The sequence below is a fragment of the Rhinoraja longicauda genome, chromosome 17, assembly GCF_053455715.1.
Source record: "Rhinoraja longicauda isolate Sanriku21f chromosome 17, sRhiLon1.1, whole genome shotgun sequence".
Classification (NCBI taxonomy): domain Eukaryota; kingdom Metazoa; phylum Chordata; class Chondrichthyes; order Rajiformes; family Arhynchobatidae; genus Rhinoraja; species Rhinoraja longicauda.
The window spans coordinates 29,072,454-29,091,551 of record NC_135969.1 but is presented as its reverse complement, the minus strand read 5'-3'; the positions used below and the strand labels follow the sequence as shown (position 1 = coordinate 29,091,551).

Genomic DNA, 19,098 nt, shown 5'->3' with positions numbered 1-19,098 from the left:
ATGGATTATGCGCGGGTACATAAGAGGTGGGCTTGGCATCATGTTCGGCACAGACATTGTGGGCCATTTCTTGTGCTGCACTGTTCTGTGTTCAACAAATTGCACTATTTAGTTCATTATTTACTCTTTAAATATACACCCCCATCTCATGACTCCCCATTGCCCTATCCTGCACTAATTTAAGCACCAAACTGATTTTAAAATTCTCATCTGCAATACTTACACTCTTGTACTTAGGCATGATTGTGCATATGTATAGTAAGATTTTTTCCTGAACTGTATGCAAGCTCGATTGACTTTGGTACATGTGACAATAAAGTGCCATTGAGCTTCGCCTTTCTCTTTTACCTTCTCCGGTGCATTGGATTGCCAATGCATTTGTGCGGCTCATTCTAATTCCAGCTGCATGCAGTAACGATCTTTTTGAGTACATTTTTTTTGGCAATGTTCAGATGTTCATCTCTGTGTAAGACAGTCCATAATATGTTTGCTTGCTTTATAGTTCAACTCTTATAACCATTCAGCTATCAAATCTTTTCCCAGTGGTCGTGGGGAAAGGAAGAGAAAAATGTCCCCAATTTACCGCAAAATTAGCCACCTATTTCTGTGAGGATGTTCACGGCTAGCTGGGAAATAGAGGGTAGGTATCCTGCTGCAGTGGAATGAATTGTTTAGAGGTTGAGGCTGAAGCTGGATGATGAGAACTCTTGTAGTTAAATCTCTCCACTGGGGGAGTACATTGTGCCAACAGTCATTTATTGGAAAAGTGTTTTATTGGGGCAATATTTATGTTTTCCCACAGCCTCCATTCTTGAAGGGACATATTTGTAGCCATCATTGGTCATAAATGGACCATAATTTTTAACACAGGAAAAACAATAAGTACATGAGAATAAAATATAATGATCAAAAATAGGACATGACTCTTATATGTTTGGATAAAGTGGCGAGAATATTTTGTCCATTAAATTCCTGTAGCATGAAGATCTAGTATCACTATACTGGTCATTATAATTATAACATTGAAGGGTAAATCTCTTTGCTATTGTTAGTGTTGCTTAGTAGCAACAATGAAATAGAAAGTATTAGCTCTGACAGTGAACTAATTTGCCCTTTCAAATAAAATATTGGATTGTATTTGTTGATGCCTGTGCAGACTTGTATATTTCTCCAGTGAGATATTGGTTGTGCTTGAGCAGTTTAAGAAATGGAAGAAGGCAGCTTTTGCATTTTTAATACCTTGCAACAGGAATGCTACCATGAATTTTAATGCAAGCTCTGATTGCAAGTTATGAAATGGCTAGTAGTGGCAATAAATATGACAATCTGCGTGGGTTCATTCACACCAATATTGATGTAAATTGCAAACAAATATAAACATCTTAAAGGAGATTTTACACCTTGGGTTCTTAAGCTAATTGACCTGGTGCCATTGAATTAACAAACATTTTCTGATTTTAACACACTGGAGTGAATGGAGGAAAGATTATTGTACATCACAGGGAGGGGGGCATGGAATCTACAGGGTCAAAGTCTGTCACAGTGCAAAGATCCACCATCATTAGTTTATTATCACGTGTACCGAGGAACTGTGAAAAGCTTTTTGTTTCATGCTATCCAGTCAGCAGAGAGACTACACATGCGAAAAATCGAGCCGTCTGCAGTGTACGGATATAGGATAAAGGGAATAACGTTTAGTCCACAATAAACTCCATTAAAGATAGTCAGAGCGTCTCCAGTGAGATAATGGCTCAGGACAGCTATCGAGTTGGTGATAAGTCGATTCAGTTGTCTGATAACAGCTGGGAAGAAACTGTCCTGGAGTCAAAGATAGTAGTAAAGATGATGAAATTGGGATAAGATTACATAATACCTGTTGCATCAGTCCAATATTGTTGAAAATATGTATCTGAGAGAGAGTGTTTTCTTGTCATATGTCCCAGATAGAACAATGACATTCTTAGTTGCAACAGCACAGCAGAATATGTAAACATAGTACACTGTAACAATATAATAAACGAGAAAAAAAAAGTTCAGCTGGAGTTGAAAGCCATGAGTTCGATTCTGTCGGCAGCTGTAATTGGAACAAACTGAAACATCGATACCTGCATGCAAAGTGAGAGGAGAGGCCCAGAGCTTGCTGACTGGAAAGGTTAAATCAGTCAGTTTGGCTAGTTGCTGGGGACGATGTGAATTCCAGCAGTGGAGATAAGTCTTACTGGGATTCCTTGAGAGATCCCCTCTGTTCCTGTTTCAGGTTAGACTCGACACAGGATCGGAGATTCCATTGATTTCAATAGGTATTAATGGACAACACATGGAGGCAAAATGGGAGGTTCGCAACTTTAAATTATTTTGCTTTACTTTCATAAATTATTTATTTAAAATTATTTTACTATCATATTTCAATTGCATCTTTACCTAACTAAACATTTTTAGAATTTTTTTTTGCTTCAAATTTGATCAACTATTGGCAATCAGCAAAACTCAACTCCCCTCTTTAGGTAGTTGCAGGGACAGGATCTGCTTGCTGAGCTGCCCAAAGTGCTGTCTCCATCTAAACCATGCTGCTGGACTTGTGGATATCAAGTCAAGTCAAGTCAAGTTTATTTGTCACATACACATACACGATGTGCAGTGAAATGAAAGTGGCAATGCCTGCGGATTGTGCACAAAAAAGAATTACAGCATATAAATAAAGTTAATAAAGTTACTATAGTGTAGACAAAATTTAGTCTCTGGAGTTATAAAAGTTGACAGTCCTGATGGCCTGTGGGAAGAAACTCCGTCTCATCCTCTCCGTTTTCACAGCGTGACAGTGGAGGCGTTTGCCTGACCGTAGCATCTGGAACAGTCCATTACTGGGGTGGCAGGGGTCCCTCATAATCTTACTTGCTCTGGATCTGCACCTCCTGATGTATAGGTCCTGCAGGGGGACGAGTGTAGTTCCCATGGTGCGTTCTGCCGAACGCACTACTCTCTGCAGGGCCATCCTGTCCTGGGCAGAGCTGTTCCCAAACCAGACTGTAATGTTGCCGGACAGGATGCTCTCTACAGCCCCAGAGTAGAAGCAATGAAGGATCCTCAGAGACACTCTGAATTTTCTCAGCTGTCTAAGGTGGTAAAGGCGCTGCTTTGCCTTACCCACCAGTGCGGCAAGAAGCTGAGCAAGATTGTCCAGAGGAGTGGGGGGTCGATTGCGATTCCTCCAGATAGATCTGGGCCAGTATCATGCAGGTCGTTAGTCTTTTCATCATGGGGTCAAAGGAAAACAGACCACTCAGTCCCTTCATCAGTCTGAAAAGACCCAAAACATCACTTAGCCATGTTCTCATGTGATGCTGCCTGACCCGCTGAGTTACTCCAGCACTTTTTGTCATTCAATCCCTTAAACCATTTTCAGCTTTCACTCAGATCAAGACTGACAATTATCTCTACCCCAGATAATCTTGATGAATAAAAACCTCCTGATCACCTCTCGAATAATAAATTACACCCTTTTTGCTCTCCCATTTAAAAAAAAAAGAATAATTTCTCCATTACCAAAGCACCGATTTTTATTTTACACTTGAATTCACACTTGAATTCTTCATTGATCTTCTAAAATCAGTATATTTGACACACCTTCATAATTTAATCCTTTTAAATCGTGGAATCACTTTGGTGAATCTGTGCTGTAATACATGCAAGGACATTAAATCCTTCCTGAGGTGCAGTGATCAGAAATAAATACTTCCAGACCAGGCCTGGCCAAGGTTCCACATTGCCAAGGCATTGTCTTCTTCTGAAGCCATCTCCCTTGGGTCAATTATTGCATTCTTTTTTGCACCAGTGAACTAGATTTTTGTTGTTTAGATTGATGTCCTGGTCTCCCGCATCCCTTTGCCACCACAGTAATTGGTCTCTTACAAAGTTGTACCTATTTGCTTTTCTTGGATCTAATGTGTGCTTTTCTTTTACAAGACCAGCAAATCCGACAAAAACAGTTTAACAGACGCTGTGAATTTGTGAAGTTATTCTTCACAGTGAATGAGTGTCCCATTTTATCATTTAACTCCTGTTGGTGCATCTCGAAGTATCTCACTTTATTTTATGCTCTTGGTAACATTTGCAAGAATCATGTGCTGCATACATTCAAATACCGTTAACATATTATAAGAGGTAAAGGATTAAGTTTAAAAGACATTGTAGAGTTAAAGTCGCATTGCGTCACTGTAAATTCAGAAGAGACGGTAACATAACTTAGTTGCTTTGACTTTGTGGACATGTTTAGTATTCTCGCTTGCAATTGCTTCACTTGCCTGCCAATGTGTTACAACGAGCAGTGAGCTTGGGGTTTATTTTGCTCATCTGTTTATTTTCTGCTTCACAATCTGAAAAGATAAAAGATGCAGTGTAAATGTTCCCTTTCAGAGGGTGGGTGCAAATATCCAAAATGAAAGACCTTGGAGTTGGACTTCCGGTGTAATATTCATGGAACACAATTATACCCACACATTTATTATCATTGTTACCCATCTGATAACCTTTTTTAAGGGAAGTTGTGAGGTACCCTGGACTTGTAAGGACTGTGAAAGTGTAGGAAGCTGTTGATAGCACATCAATCATATCTGTGCTATTAAAATATCCTCTTGCTTATTTGCCCCCCCCCCCCCCACGCATACACACTGTTACCTTTAATTGTGCCAAAAATATCAGGAGAGTTCATAATTGCTTTGGTTTGCTGTTAATTGTCATCATTTTACGCTATCAGATTTTGTCTATAACTTCATGCCTCAAACAAATTGAGATGGTTAAAGTATTGTCTACCTCTTTCATAGTGTTGTATAATCATGGTATTTCACTAGAAAGTACCCGGTACAGCTCTTATTAATTAACAGCATTCCCAAGTGTGAACAAGCTTGTTTTTCCATCGTGTCAACCATGAAGCAACTGTTGTTATAAATACAATCTAAATTAATTAGGGAAACAATGAATGATTTAAATGATGCACGACTGGAAGTGTCTTTCAGTTACTCACGGATAATGGCTCTCAAAACCTCAACGTTATTCCCATAAGATGAATCCATAGTAAAATCCTGAGTCTTTGAGTTAATCTTATTTTTTAATTATTATTTTGCGTTCGCTACACTCACTAGTCTGGGTGAAAATCGTGGAAATTTCTTAGTTCAGTTCAATTCAGTTTGGAGATACAGCACAGGAACAGGCCCTTCGGCCCATCGGGTCCGCACTGGCCAGCAATCCTTGCACATTAACACAAGCCTACACACGCTAGGGATAATTTACACTTATACCAAGTATAAGCCAATTAACCTACAAACCCGCACATCTTTGGAGTGTTGGAGGAAACCAAAAGATCTCGGAGAAAACCCATGCGGTCATGGGGAGAACGTACAATCTCCATACAGACAGCGCCCGTACTCGGGATCGAACCCAGGTCTGTGACGCTGCAAGTGCTGCAAGGCAGCGACTCCAATGCTGTGCCACCATGCCCCCTGCTTAGTTGTGTTTTTTCCTCATATTTTCACTGAAACATCCTTACCTATTGCCAAATGTAATTGGATAACCTACAGAATCAATGATCACATTAAAACATAATTACTTTTCAATGTGTTTTCCAAAAGTAAAAATAATGTGGCACATTTCTAATATTGCTGAAAATGGGTCTATCGTTAAATAATGCACTTTTGACTACCCTGTTTTGGATGATTAAAAGTGGCTTGAAAGATGAAAGCTGCACAAATCTGTTTATTTGTAGCACTCTGATATATTAGTTAGTTTAAGAGATTTAAAATCTGTTTAATGGTTAACTCTGTTTAAAAAGTTGCTTGTTGGTCCTTTTATTTCATGAGGATGTAAACTTTAGGGTCTTCTCATGAATGGAATAGGTTAAAGTTCATCCTCTTGATTAATTTGATCCTGTGACAAAGCCGCTCTTGTGCATGGTCTTGAAAAGAAAATATTTTAAAGAATAAATGATCACAGGAACTTGATTTGCTCGTAGTGCATGAAATTCCATCTTCAGTTATATGGAGTTGTAGATGCCAATTTGCACACACCAAAGTTCCAACCCAGGCAGGGAACAAATGGCGAATAGATGTTGTTTGGGAACGGAACCTTGAATGTGTGAAGGATCCAAAGACGTACAGGTATGTAGGTTAATTGGCTGGGTAAATGTAAAAATTGTCCGTAGTGGGTGTAGGATAGTGTTAATGTACGGGGATCACTGGGCGGCACGGACTTGGAGGGCCGAAAAGGCCTGTTTCCGGCTGTAGATATATGATATGATATGATCTTTTATGTTGTCTTAAAACAATGGAAGTAGCATGAGACTTGTGGCTTTCTCTCATAACCAAAGAACGACGAGAGTAACCTTTAAACTACCAAGTTGTCCAAAGAAAATATTCAGCTGGTTCACTAATGTCCTTGAGGAGGAAAATACGTGGCTTTCTTATGTAATTTGGCCAATATGTGATCCATTATCCACCAGATGGACATGTTTCTCCCTTCTCAGTGTAGGGGCTATTAGGAATTGTTGTTGGAATCAAACCCAATAACAGGAGTAACAACTCATAGTTTTATTGTAACACAAGCGGAGGAAACATTACATGCTATCATCTCCGTAGTGAGCATCTAGTCTGCTGTGAGACAGCATAAGCAGCTTGCATAGCCTAGGTAGGGATACAGATCCGGACTGGATCACATGTGGAATGTGCAGCATACATAATAAGTGAGGTGATCTAATATGGTTATCTACATCCTACCTCTTAAGGAATTAATAATAAAATAGATATAGATATGGTGGTCACTTGCAAAATATATGTACCCCCAATTATATGTGATGACATGTAAGATGTATAAACAAGCCGACAGCGAATGACACCAAAGGCAGTTCAAACGTAGCCCTGGTACTTTATGTTAGGCCTGGCACTTTATGGTAGGCCAGCAGATGGGACCTGCACGTGTACGGTACAGTCCCGCATCTCTTTCTATTGCCGGAGATGAGAACGGTGGTGGAACAGGCTCAAAAGAGCGAGGCAGCATTGCCTGCGACGGGACAGGAGAACGTGGCAGGAGCGTGGTCTTTGGCGAGACGATCAGGGCAACGGTGGATGCCGTCGTTGACCAGATAAGAACGTGGTTCGAGAGTAGTTCTAGATATCACACCAAGGCATGCTGCACATCCCACATCTGACTCCATGTTGTTGAAATCAAACCCATACTCATAACAACTCATAATTTTATTGTAATATAAGCGGAGGAAACATTACATGCTATCGTCTCCGTGGTGAGAATCTAGACTGCTGTGAGACAGCATAAGGCAGCTTACATAGCCTAGGAAGAGATACAGATCCGGACTGGATCACATGTGGAATGTGCAGCATGCATAATAAGTGAGGTGATCTAATATGGTTATCTACAGGAATGGACATTACCAGTGACATCCACGTCCTGTGAACAAAAAAGCAAAAATGCGCAATGCTCCCTCAGTGGTGTCCCAAATTCTGAAAAAATAAAATGCAGGTTTATTTATACAGAATACAGAGCTTTATTTGTCATTAAAAAATAAAGCTCTGTATTCTGTATAAATAAACCTGCATTTTATTTTTTCAGAATTTGGGACACCACTGAGGGAGCATTGCGCATTTTTTTGCAGGTTTATTTCCTATTGCATTAGAATTATTTCTGAAACAATTGCATTTTCTTTTAGTTTTGAGTTTAGAGATACAGCACGGAAACAGGCCCTACGGCCCACCGAATCCGCACCGACCGGAGATCACTGCACATTAACACTATCCTACACACACTACGGACAATTTACAATGATACCAAGCCAATTAACCTACAAACCTATACCTCTTTGGAGTGTGGAAGGAAACCGATGATCACAGAGAAAAGCAACGTTGGCACGGGGAGAACATACGAACTCCGTGCAGGCAGCACCCATAGTCAGGATCGAACTTGGGTCTCTGGCGCTGTAAGGCACCAATTCAACCACTGTGCCACCCTGTTGCGATTTTTATTGTGATTTGGAATCAATAATTACTGTTTCTCTAGTTGTTGTGGTTTTTATTTGCAACACAAACCTTATGATCCACGGCACAATGCCAGTTCCTCCACGTCTCCTTCGCTGCTTAGGTTTGCCATTGGTGGAAGTTCTCCTTCCTCTCAGGTTTCCATCATGATGCTCCCAACAATTCTGAGAGAGAGATTTTGGGTAATTTCTTGAAACAGTGGTGCTCTATCCTTGAGAGTAGGTCGTTATGCCAAAGCACAGTAGGTGTGACAGCCATTGCAGTGGAAACTGTTATTTGTTCCAATGTATCTCACTCAGTCCTCTATGTCCAAACCAATTTTCCGTCAGTCGCGTCATCCCCACTGATTAAAACCTCATCCTCATTTGTGTTCATTCAAGTAAAGAAATGAATCGCATCAATCATCATAACTCAATTATCATGACTGGCTTCACCTCCCCCTTTAGTACGTATTTATCTTGCATAAAATTGAAGCTCCTGAAAATGAAGATGCGATATGGACTCTGGAAAATCGCCACTGCGTTCTCCACACTGAATAAATGATAAATATCTCTCCTTTCTTTTTCTTTTTAGATTCCTCAGATCAGTTATGCCTCCACTGCACCTGAGTTGAGCGATAACAACAGCTATGCCTTCTTCTCCCGTGTTGTTCCTCCGGATTCGTACCAGGCTCAGGCCATGGTCGACATAGTGAAGGCCTTGGGGTGGAATTACGTGTCGACGTTGGCCTCAGAAGGGAGCTACGGTGAGAGTGGAGTGGACGCTTTCATCCAGGTCTCCAGAGAAGCCGGTAAGAGCATGCAACTGCAGTTCAGTATGTAATAATAATTAATCTGCGAAACACCACCAAGCCAATTTCATTAAATGTCGCATATGGTTATGCAGTGCTGCTCAACCTTAATGAACTTACTGCATCAAATTACTGTGCCTTTTGTCACCTTAAATCATGGTAATAAACTCGAATCGAACTGAGCTGTAAGGTCAAACAGAGTTACCATTTCTGGTTTACGGGCAGAGCAGAGGCGCGGCATGATGGTGCAGTGGCAGCGTTACTGCCATACAGCGTTGCAGCGGCGGAGACCCGGGTTCGATCCCGACCAGGGGTGCTGTCTGTACGGAGTTTGTACTTTCTCCCCGTGACCTGCGTGGGTTTTCTCCAATCTTTCCTCGGTTTCCTCCCACACTCCAAAGACGTACAGGTTTGTAGGTTAATTGGCTTGGTATATGTGTACATTGTCCCTAGTGTGTGTGGGATAGTGTTAATGTGCGGGGATCGCTGGTCTGTGCAGACTTGATGAGCCGAAGGGCCTGTTTCTGCGCTGTGAACTAAACTAACACTTCTATAAAAGAGCTCCTCCCATGAATCTTGTTTGCGAGCGGAGTGTGCATAGCTTAATATTTTCTAGTTCAATATTTTTAGTAAGCTCTATATTTTTCTTGCCTCAAACCTCTGACAATAGACATTAGGTTCATTGTTTTTCTCTGAGGTGTCTTACAGCTGAATATCTTGCTTAGATTAAGGTAAGCAAGCAGGGGAAGAGAAAGGATAGCTAGTATTCTCCTGCTAAAGGATAGATTTGGTTCAGACATGGAAGTTCATTCAAGGACGGCTGAGAATGTAGATGACAGTCAGATCTTGAACATGGCAGTGGGGTTAATAAATGTTTTACTAGGGGTGGTCAGGCAGCCTTGGAAATAGCCTAGTGCAGAGCTGGAGTGCAGAGTAAAATACTGAAATGCTGATGGTCTCTTAACGATTCAGGTCGCAGCACCACCAATGGTGCGATGAGTCAAAGGCAATATTAAGTGACAAAGAGACACATCAGTTCAGACTTTCCTCAGAACTTACTTTCAGACGGCACAATAAAAGAGTTGCATGTGGTGTGTTTGCAATCACAGGTCTTAGAGTGCAATAAGATGGATTGTGGAAATAATCAATTCTGAGCGATTGCATGCCGAAGGACTCAAACTATTTCATTAACTTTGTTCATCAATCAGTCATCAGTCTGAAGAAGGGTCTCGACCCGAAACGTCACCCATTCCTTCTCTCCTGAGATGCTGCCTGACCTGCTGAGTTACTCCAACATTTTGTGAATAAATACCTTCGATTTGTACCAGCATGTGCAGTTATTTTCTTTCATTAACTTTGTTCGGTCGGTTTAGTTATTTTTCGCAAGTGGTCATTCAAATGTTTCTATTGTGATTAGAGAAAATAATATTAATAATGATTTAGTGGTTAGAATTTTGCCTCTGCCTCTTAGGTTTTAATGTGGCGATCAGTACCCAAGCAACAATCAGCCCCAATTTGTTACAGAAAATTGCATCGAGCGAGCCATTTGCCTCACTCATGTCTATTCAGTCGCATTTGTCACAAAATGTTATGTTCTTTGGAAGAGCATTGCAGTATCATTATTAAGGCGGCATAATGGTGTGGTGGGAGAGTTGCTGCCTGGCAGTGCTTTCAGCGCCAGAGACGAGGGTTCGATCCCCACTGTGGGTGCCGTCTGAATGGAGTTTGTACGTTCTCCCTGTGACCACGTGGGTTTTCTCCGAGATCTTCGGTTTCCTCCCACACTCCAAAGACGTACAGGTTTGTAGGTTAATTGGCTCGGTATAAATGTAAATTGTCCCTAGTGTGTGTAGGGTAGTGTTAATGTGCTGGGATCCCTGGAGTGTGCAGAGTAGTGTTAATGTGCGGAGATCGCTGTTCAGTGCGGACTCGGTGGGCCGAAGAGCCTGTTTCCGCGCTGTATCTCTTAAAATGAAAAATGATCTTTAGGAAAATAATGCAATTAGCCAGGAGAATGAATGTGCTTCAATGTGCTGGAAATCTTTTCAGTCACTGTTTCCTGAATTAATTGCAATTTCAATGTACCTTCTATCCAAAATGCATAATTTCACACTGAAGCACATTCTCAAATGTGCTCTTAGATCTAACTGATGTTTGCAAAGAATTTACTTTACACAGTGATTTTTTTGATGGATAAATACTTCATCAGGATTTTGTACTTGAAGAAATATTTCCAATTTGGGTCTTCACTATCTTTATATAACAGGGAAATAATTATTCTTTATATCGAATAATTGCATTGACATTACATGGCTGTGGAAAAGTGGTAAATTAATTTGCATGCTGTGTTGACGTTGAATTTTATCACAAAGCATGTCATTTGTGTGAAAAATACAAAATGAACAAACAAATCCTCTCATTATCTGGTTAATAATTTGTTTGTCAACAAGTTTAATACATGTGGCGTTGGCGCAGAGGTAGAGTTGCTGCCTTGCAGCACTTGCCGAGCCAGAGACCCGGATTCGATCCCGACTATGGATGCTGTATGTACAGAGTTTGTACGTTCTCCCCGTGTCTGCATGGGTTTTCTCCGAGATCTTCTGTTTCCTCCCACACTCCAAGGATGTACAGGTTTTAGAGGTTAATTGGCTTGGTGTAAGTAGATTATCCCTCGTGTGTGTAAGGTAGCGTTAATATTTGGGGATCGCTGGTCTTGGTGGGCCGAAGGGCCTGTTTCTGCACTTTATCTCTAAACTAAACTAAATGTGACATTGTGCTGCCCCTATTCCAGAGGAGGTATAGAAAAGAGAGAATATATTGGGAGGATGGGAATTGTGTGTGGGGTGGAGTGGTTCAGCTTGTAGAGCTGCTGCCTCAGAACGTTAGAGACTTGGGTTCAATTCTGGGTTCCAGTGTTGTGTGTTTGGAGTTAGCATCTTCTCTCTTAACATTATGGGGTTCCTCCGAGTATGGTCAGTTTCCTCTCACAAAGCAAAAATGTGTGGTTGGTAAGTTAATTAACCACTGTCAAATACCTCTTGAGTAGATGGGTGCTAGAATCCAGGGAGAGTTGTGGGGAATCAAATGGGTGAGGATGAGATTAGTGTAAAAATCAGGGCTTTAGGTTTGGCAACAATGCAGTGTGTTGAAGATTCTCTTTTTGACTCCATTTGTGTAAATGCCATGCCAAAGGACATGGTTGCATGGAAGTCGACTAAATGAAGATAGAGATGCAGAATGAACAGTGTTCGAGAGGGAAATAAAATCAGCTCGTCAGGCTGGGATGCAACCTAGGAAGTTTAGGGACAGAAATTCGAACTATTCTGGATACAAAGTATTAATCTTCACTGCGAGTGGGATGGTTTAGGGCTAGGGTTGGAGGATCAGAGTGAAGCTATTGTTCATAAAAAGAAACAGGATAAATTTGGTAAATGGCAGGCCAGCTAATCTCAGGTCAGTGTAGTGATGCCTTGAGAAATATTAGTCTGGGAAAGAATCATTGCCGATTACTAAATGTTAACTGATATGGAAGGTCACAATGGTAATGTGGGCTTTTCACAAAACTGAGGCACCTGTGTTTGAAGGACCAGAGAATGGGGGAGTGAATGGTTTTCCAGGGTAGACCGGGCTGCACTGATTTCCCTTGATAGCAAACAGAAGACTTAAAACTTTTTTAAATAGATCAAATGCTGAGAAATCTAACAAGTACTGGAGAGCATACTGTGTGTTAGTGAAGTGTGCAGACACAAAGCAGATGAAATGATTATTTTTTGGAAGTTAGCATGGGGAGTGGAAATATAAAGGTAAAAATTGAAAAAGAGTTTAATTTGTGAGAGATGGTTTTGTATGCCCACAAGACTGAAAGCAGCAGGAACAGTGGAGCCGGCTTTAAAATGAAATAAATGGCAAGTGGAAGGAAGGCGTACTCAGCTTCCAGTCACACAGATTAGATCCAAATTGAAGAAGGTTGTGCATTTTGGACACCCTCAGGCCATAAGAATACAGGAAACACTATGTTTTTATGAATGATGCCTGGAACGAGGGACTTCAGCTCCAAGTCGGGACTGGGGAAACTTAAAATATAAATAAAAAGAACTGCAGATGCTGAGTTATGCCAAAGATGAGCACACAATGCTGGAGTAGTTCAGTGGGTCAGGCAGCATCTCTGGAGAAAATGGATAGGTAGGTGATGCTTTGGGTTAGGATCCTCCTTCAAACTGATTGTGGAAGCATGGGAGGGGAGGGGGGGGGGATTGGAAACAAGAAAAGACCAGTACAAATCATGGCCGGACACAAACTACCTCAGACAGGGAGGTTCCCTGACAGGCCAATTGTTGGCAAGGAACAGTGTGATCCCAAGAGGGAAACGTTATTGTGAACTGTGGAACTGGTTAAGCAACCTTTATTGGAGGAAGGTGGGGGGGAAGTGTTTGTCGAAGTTAGCTAAAATTAGAGAATTCAGCAAGTCGGGTAACCAGCCAATGAACTAATGGAAAATATTATTAACGCATTTACAGAGCACTTAGTGTCGATTGTAACCAGATTCCCAATGTAATGAGTCTGATTTTGACTTGCTTTGATGATGTCACTTTTGGAATGTTTGACCTTGTATTGTAATTTGTGAAGGATCTGCTACCCTGCACCAATAACATTTTTTAGAATTTCTTTCTGTTAGGAGCAGTGAATTTTATTCACTGAATGGTTGAATTTAATGTTACTTACTGTAATGCAATAGCCCATCTACATTTACGTTTTCTATCAATTTGCAGTTAGCATTTCACTGCAGGCATAAAAATGTTAAACCAAACTGGATGTTGACTAGTTTAGTCAAGAAATGGACAATAACCATATTACGCATGTCTACTTGCGGTTTATTTACTTAAGGAGGTGGTGACCTACCACTTTAAACCACTGCAATCCATGTGCAGCTGTTCCCTTGGTGTTATTTGAAAGGGACATGCAATTTTGCTTTGTGATATTAAAGTAATTATCTGTATCCAAGGATGGGCACAAAATGGTGCAGTAACTCAGCTGGTCAAGCAACATCTCTGGAGAAAAAGGATGGGTGAAATTTCGGGTCGGGACCCTTCTTCAGACTGGTTGGTACAGGATCTAAAATCAGATTAAACTGTTCAGTTACTGCATGGAAAAAAAGGCAACCTATAAGTTACTGTCTGTCGAAGGATAGTCTGACAATAATTAATAGGTTGTGATTTATCTATGCAGTAACCGGACAGTTTAATCTGATCTTGGATCCTGTAACATTGGTTAGTACCACCTTAACTACTGTATCCTTTAACCAGCTGCTCATCATGGTGTTAGAAAATTGCTGAGCGGAGACTTTGCCAGAGTCTGTCTGCCTCTGTGGAGAAAATCAGAGCCAAGAGATGTCTCTCTTTCCACAGATGCTGCCTGACCGCCTGTGGATTTCCAGCATTTTGTTTTATTTGAATTGCCAGCATCTGCAGTTTAAAAAAAAATCACATTGTCTTAACATAAAATGTTTTCAACAATTTAATTGAAGTTAATGGTTGGTCCTTCACTATAGCTTGATCAGTTGAACTTTGGTTATTAAGTAGGAGACTTGGCTTCTCAATGGGCAATTAGGAAAGACAATGTCTGCTGGCCTTACCAGTGATGTACAAACCTGGAGAATTAGTAAATGTAAAAGAAACTACTTATTAATTAGAATCAACGACTATTTTCTACGATAGCAGCAAGTGAGTGAGACAAATTAATTTTAGTCATTTCCCTGTTAGTCGGTGAATTCAACAGATTTCACTTCCTATGAGTGTGGTACAGGATTCAATAGACAATAGACAATAGGTGCAGGAGTAGGCCATTCAGCCCTTCGAGCCAGCACTGCCATTCAATGCGATCATGGCTGATCACTCTCAATCAGTACCCCGTTCCTGCCTTCTCCCCATACCCCCTCACTCCGCTATCCTTAAGAGCTCTATCCAGCTCTCTCTTGAAAGCATCCAACGAACTGGCCTCCACTGCCTTCTGAGGCAGAGAATTCCACACCTTCACCACTCTCTGACTGAAAAAGTTCTTCCTCATCTCCGTTCTAAATAAAATGTTATCCGTCGTGGGTCTGAAGAAGGGTCTCGACCCAGAACGTCACCCATTCCTTCTCTCCAGAGATGCTGCCTGTCCCGCTGAGGTACTCCAGCTTTTTGTGTCTATCTTTGGTTTAAACCAGGGTCTGCAGTTCCTTCCTTGACATTTATTTCAACGGTTTGCAATGCAGTGTGCGCCTTCCAAGTGATTGCAGCAGAGAGGAGAAAATATCAGCAAACTCAAAAGGAATAAAAGTTGAGTTCATAAAATATCGCCTGATGAGATTCATTTAATAGAAGGCAGTTTAGTATGTGCTCATTGTGTGATGATAGCTTGGTAATTTGTGAGATGTTTGTACATTGTAGGGCAGAGTTAATGTCCTGTGATAGAAATCACCACATTTCTCACAGACAGGTCAAGATGCTTAACACACTGAAGCCTCCCTTTGGGTAATTGGATTGCTGATGGAATTGTATTTGAGAAAGAAATTCCCATTGCCTTCCAGCCAAAGGAGCTGCCAATACGAGGAAATAAACACAAAAATTCACTCATTTATGTATCCATTTTGAAGTTCACCATTTTATCCCCATGCAATTCCTTAAATAAATTGCGGGGGTTTGCAGGTTAATGGACTTCTGTAAATTGTCCTTAGTGGATAGGATCGAACTCGTTTGCGGGTGATTGCTGGTCAGTGCGGACTCAGTGGGCCGAATGGCCCGTTTCCACACGGTATCTCTAAACTAAAACTAAACTATCTAAGTGAGCAAACCATTTGGCCCTGAATATTACTTTATCTTACTCTATTTTTTTGGTGAAAATTTGTTATCTCGTGCAAATCCATTAAATGACCTCCCTTCAAATAGATTTTGTTTTTTATATTTAAATACTGTTAATATTTTTTTCCAATCAACAATGAAAAAATATTGAATGCATCTGTATTTTCATACTGGCCATTGTAGTCCTGTCTGCATTCCTCTTTAATGACTTCACATTTCCTGTACCTCACAATTTTAACATAATCATGAAATGTTGTTAGATATCCCTTGCAATACTATATTCTCTATATGTTTAATGTACTATCATTGATTTTGTTGTCCGAGCCAAGTTTCCTGTGTTTGAGTAAGTTTAATCTTTTTGCTGATCCTGTATTTCGTTAGTTACTGACAGCAATACTTTTGAATTATATTTTGTCCCAATGCTTTGAATCCATTCCACGCTGCAGTTGTATCCATTAATGGAGAAGTCAGACATTTTCTGTTCTTCACGTAACGGCTGATACAACATTCGATGATGTTATGAGTACTCTTTGCAAACTGTTCCTATGCTGTCATATTGTTAATTAGTTCTGGGTCATTACTGATCATTAAATTGCATAATAAGCTTTTTTTTCTGTTAATTCTGAAACCATTCATTCCAATGTAAAGGTCTCAAATGTGTGAGAGAAATTTATGGTCTTTGAATCTTGAGCTATTGTCTAGTTAGTACAGAAATCTGTGGCGTTTGAATCTTGAACTATGTCTCAGTTAGTACAGAAATTCCAACCCCCATTATAACCCCTTTTTCTGAGACACTGAACTTTGAGACTTTTTCTCACTGGCTCACAGCATGTGATAATTGAATGCTAAGGAGCAAGGGCTCTGTGTTGATTTTAATCTTATGTACATGTCCCTATCTCGAGATGAGCTCTGAGTTTTTGTAAATGCCACACAGGATTTTTTTTCATAATAGTATCATTGAATTGGTCTCCTTGTGATCTGGAAAAGGTATTAAAAAGCTGCACTTTAAAGTTTGTAATACCCTCTGGCTTTGACATTCCAACCTTCCGTAGAGTGACAGGGAGAATGACCTTAAAATGAGTACAAAAAAACAAATGCTTGGTGTTGTTATTCACATCAGTTTCTAACTAGTTTTATAAACATGGTAGAAATAATACTGCAAGAGGATTCAAATTCACATTGAGAATGACTTCCACAAACATGTTGACCTGGTGGTTGGATTCTGGATAAACAGATTGAAAGTATAAATCCTATTCATGAGCCTTCAAGACTGGCACTTCGGTGCAGTGTTAAAAAGTGGACTTCAAGATGAGCAAAATGCAAAGTGCCGGAGGAACTCTGCAGGTCAGGCAGCATCCATAGGAGGAAATGGACAAGCAGTATGTTGAGATGGGACCCTTCTTCAGTTGTAGCATGGGGAGAAAGCTGGAAAAGAGGGACAGGATAAGCCAGGCAAGTGATAGATGGAGCAGTACATGATCTCCGGGTTGCTAAACACCTTAACTCCCCCTCCCATTCTCTTACTGACCTTTCTGGCCTGGGCCTCCTCCACTGTCAGAGTGAGGCCCAATGCAAATTGAAGGAACAGCACCTCGTATTTCGCTTGGGCAGCTTACACCTCATCTACTGTACACTTGCACCTCCTCCAACCTCATCTACTGTATCCGTTGTTCAAGATGTAGACTCGTACATCGGTGAGACCAAATGGAGACTGGACGATCATTTTGCTGAACACCTTCACTCAGTCTGCCTGGACCTACCTGATCTCCCGGTTGCTAAACACTTTCATCCCCCTTCTCATTCCCACACTGACCTTTCTGTCCCAGGCCTCCTCTATTGTCAGAGTGAGGCTAAATGCAAATTGGAGGAACAGCATCTCGTATTTCGCTTGGTAAGCTAACTACCCAGGGGGTATAAATATTAATTTTCTAACTTCAAGTAACCCTTGCATTCCCTCTCTCTCCATCCCTCCCTCACCCAAGTCACACCAGCTTTTTGTTCTTACCTAGCAAACAGCTAATAATGGCTTGTTTCCTTTATCATTGGTTTTGACATGAAACGTCACCCATTCCTTCTTTCCAGAGATGCTGAGTTACTCCAGCATTTTAGGTCTATCTTCGGTATGAATATGGACTTCTCTAACTTCAAGTAACCCTTGCTTTCCCTCCTCCATCCTAGTTCTCTGACCAATCTGACTGTCCTCCTGATTGAATTTTATCTTTGTATGCCTCATTGTCACCTTCCCCTACAGAACAATGATCTATTCTACTTTCCTTGAACCTCATCCCCTTTATTCTCTCGTTTTAACACCTTACCCTTCCATATCTCTGTGTCTCCCTCTCCCCAGACTTAGTTTGAAGAAGGATCTTGACCCAAAACATCACCCATCCCTTCTATCCGGAGATGCTGCCTGTCCTGCTGAGTTTCTCCAGCATTTTGTGTCTGTCTCAAGTGATGGATGGGTACAGGTGAAGGAGGTTTTGAGTGGTAGATTCCCCTCAATTGTATCCACGGATACAATTCCCTCCGTAAATGTTGCCAGAACCAATTCTGTTTTGCTGACGATTCCAGCATTTTCAGTTCCTTGTGACCACATGAGGATGGAAGAACTTCCTGAAAGATGAGGGAGGGACATTCTGGCAACATCCCGGCCTGCTTTCATTTTCACCATGTATCAGTAAAACCGAGTATCTGGTTTCTGAGTATCTGATCTCGAAGCTGTTTACAAAACCTTGCTAGGTGCAAAATGGCTGCTGCATTTTTATGCAATTCAATAAACATCAAAAACAATTTCATTGGTCACAAAGTATTTTGGAATCATATTAAGTTGTAAAAAGCATTGTATATGCAAGTTTTTTTTTGTTTAGAAATGCTCCCATTTATCGACTTAAAAGGTTTGTATATGTCTGTTTGTTTGTCTCTTATCTAGTTTGATATAATAGAGTAAAAATGATGCATCACTGTGAATTTCTATCAAATGCTTGATGTCTTTTTTCACATTTATTTGCTTTTCAAAAATGCCAAAAGAACAGAACCCTTTGTTTATTTTTGAATGCTTCTGATGAAAGCCCAAGTGCTTATTAAACAGCAGTTCTGTGTGGGTTTCTGTTGTTTTGAATTGCACTTTGTTACCTTTAAGAAAAAAAGACAAATTATTGCAAAATTATTTAGCATCATCACACAGTAACTCCAGCAATTGAAATCAAGGCAATAGCAGCACCATTGTATTGGTGATATACCAATCATTGTGCCTACATTTATGTTGCTCTATTACAGAGGTAGTGAACTAGAGATAAGGATAATATCCTTGCAGAAGGAAAAGAAACACATATTTTATTTACATTAATTATAATTTGTGTCATCTGCAAACTTGCTAGTATTACTTCTAATTCCTTCATCCAAATCATTAATATATATTATAAATAGTTGTGGC

At 40.6% G+C, this 19,098-nt stretch overlaps 1 protein-coding gene across 6 annotated transcripts in view; it reads left to right on the top strand.

The window, feature by feature from the left end:
- The window catches only part of LOC144601908 (metabotropic glutamate receptor 7-like), a 489,446-nt gene that overhangs the window by 137,211 nt on the left and 333,137 nt on the right, over positions 1–19,098 (top strand). For all 6 annotated transcript variants that reach the window (XM_078414451.1, XM_078414452.1, XM_078414455.1 and 3 more), the window contains one exon: positions 8,610–8,826. In XM_078414451.1, coding sequence (XP_078270577.1) covers positions 8,610–8,826 — 217 coding nt within the window. The remainder of the gene's footprint in view (positions 1–8,609; positions 8,827–19,098) is intronic.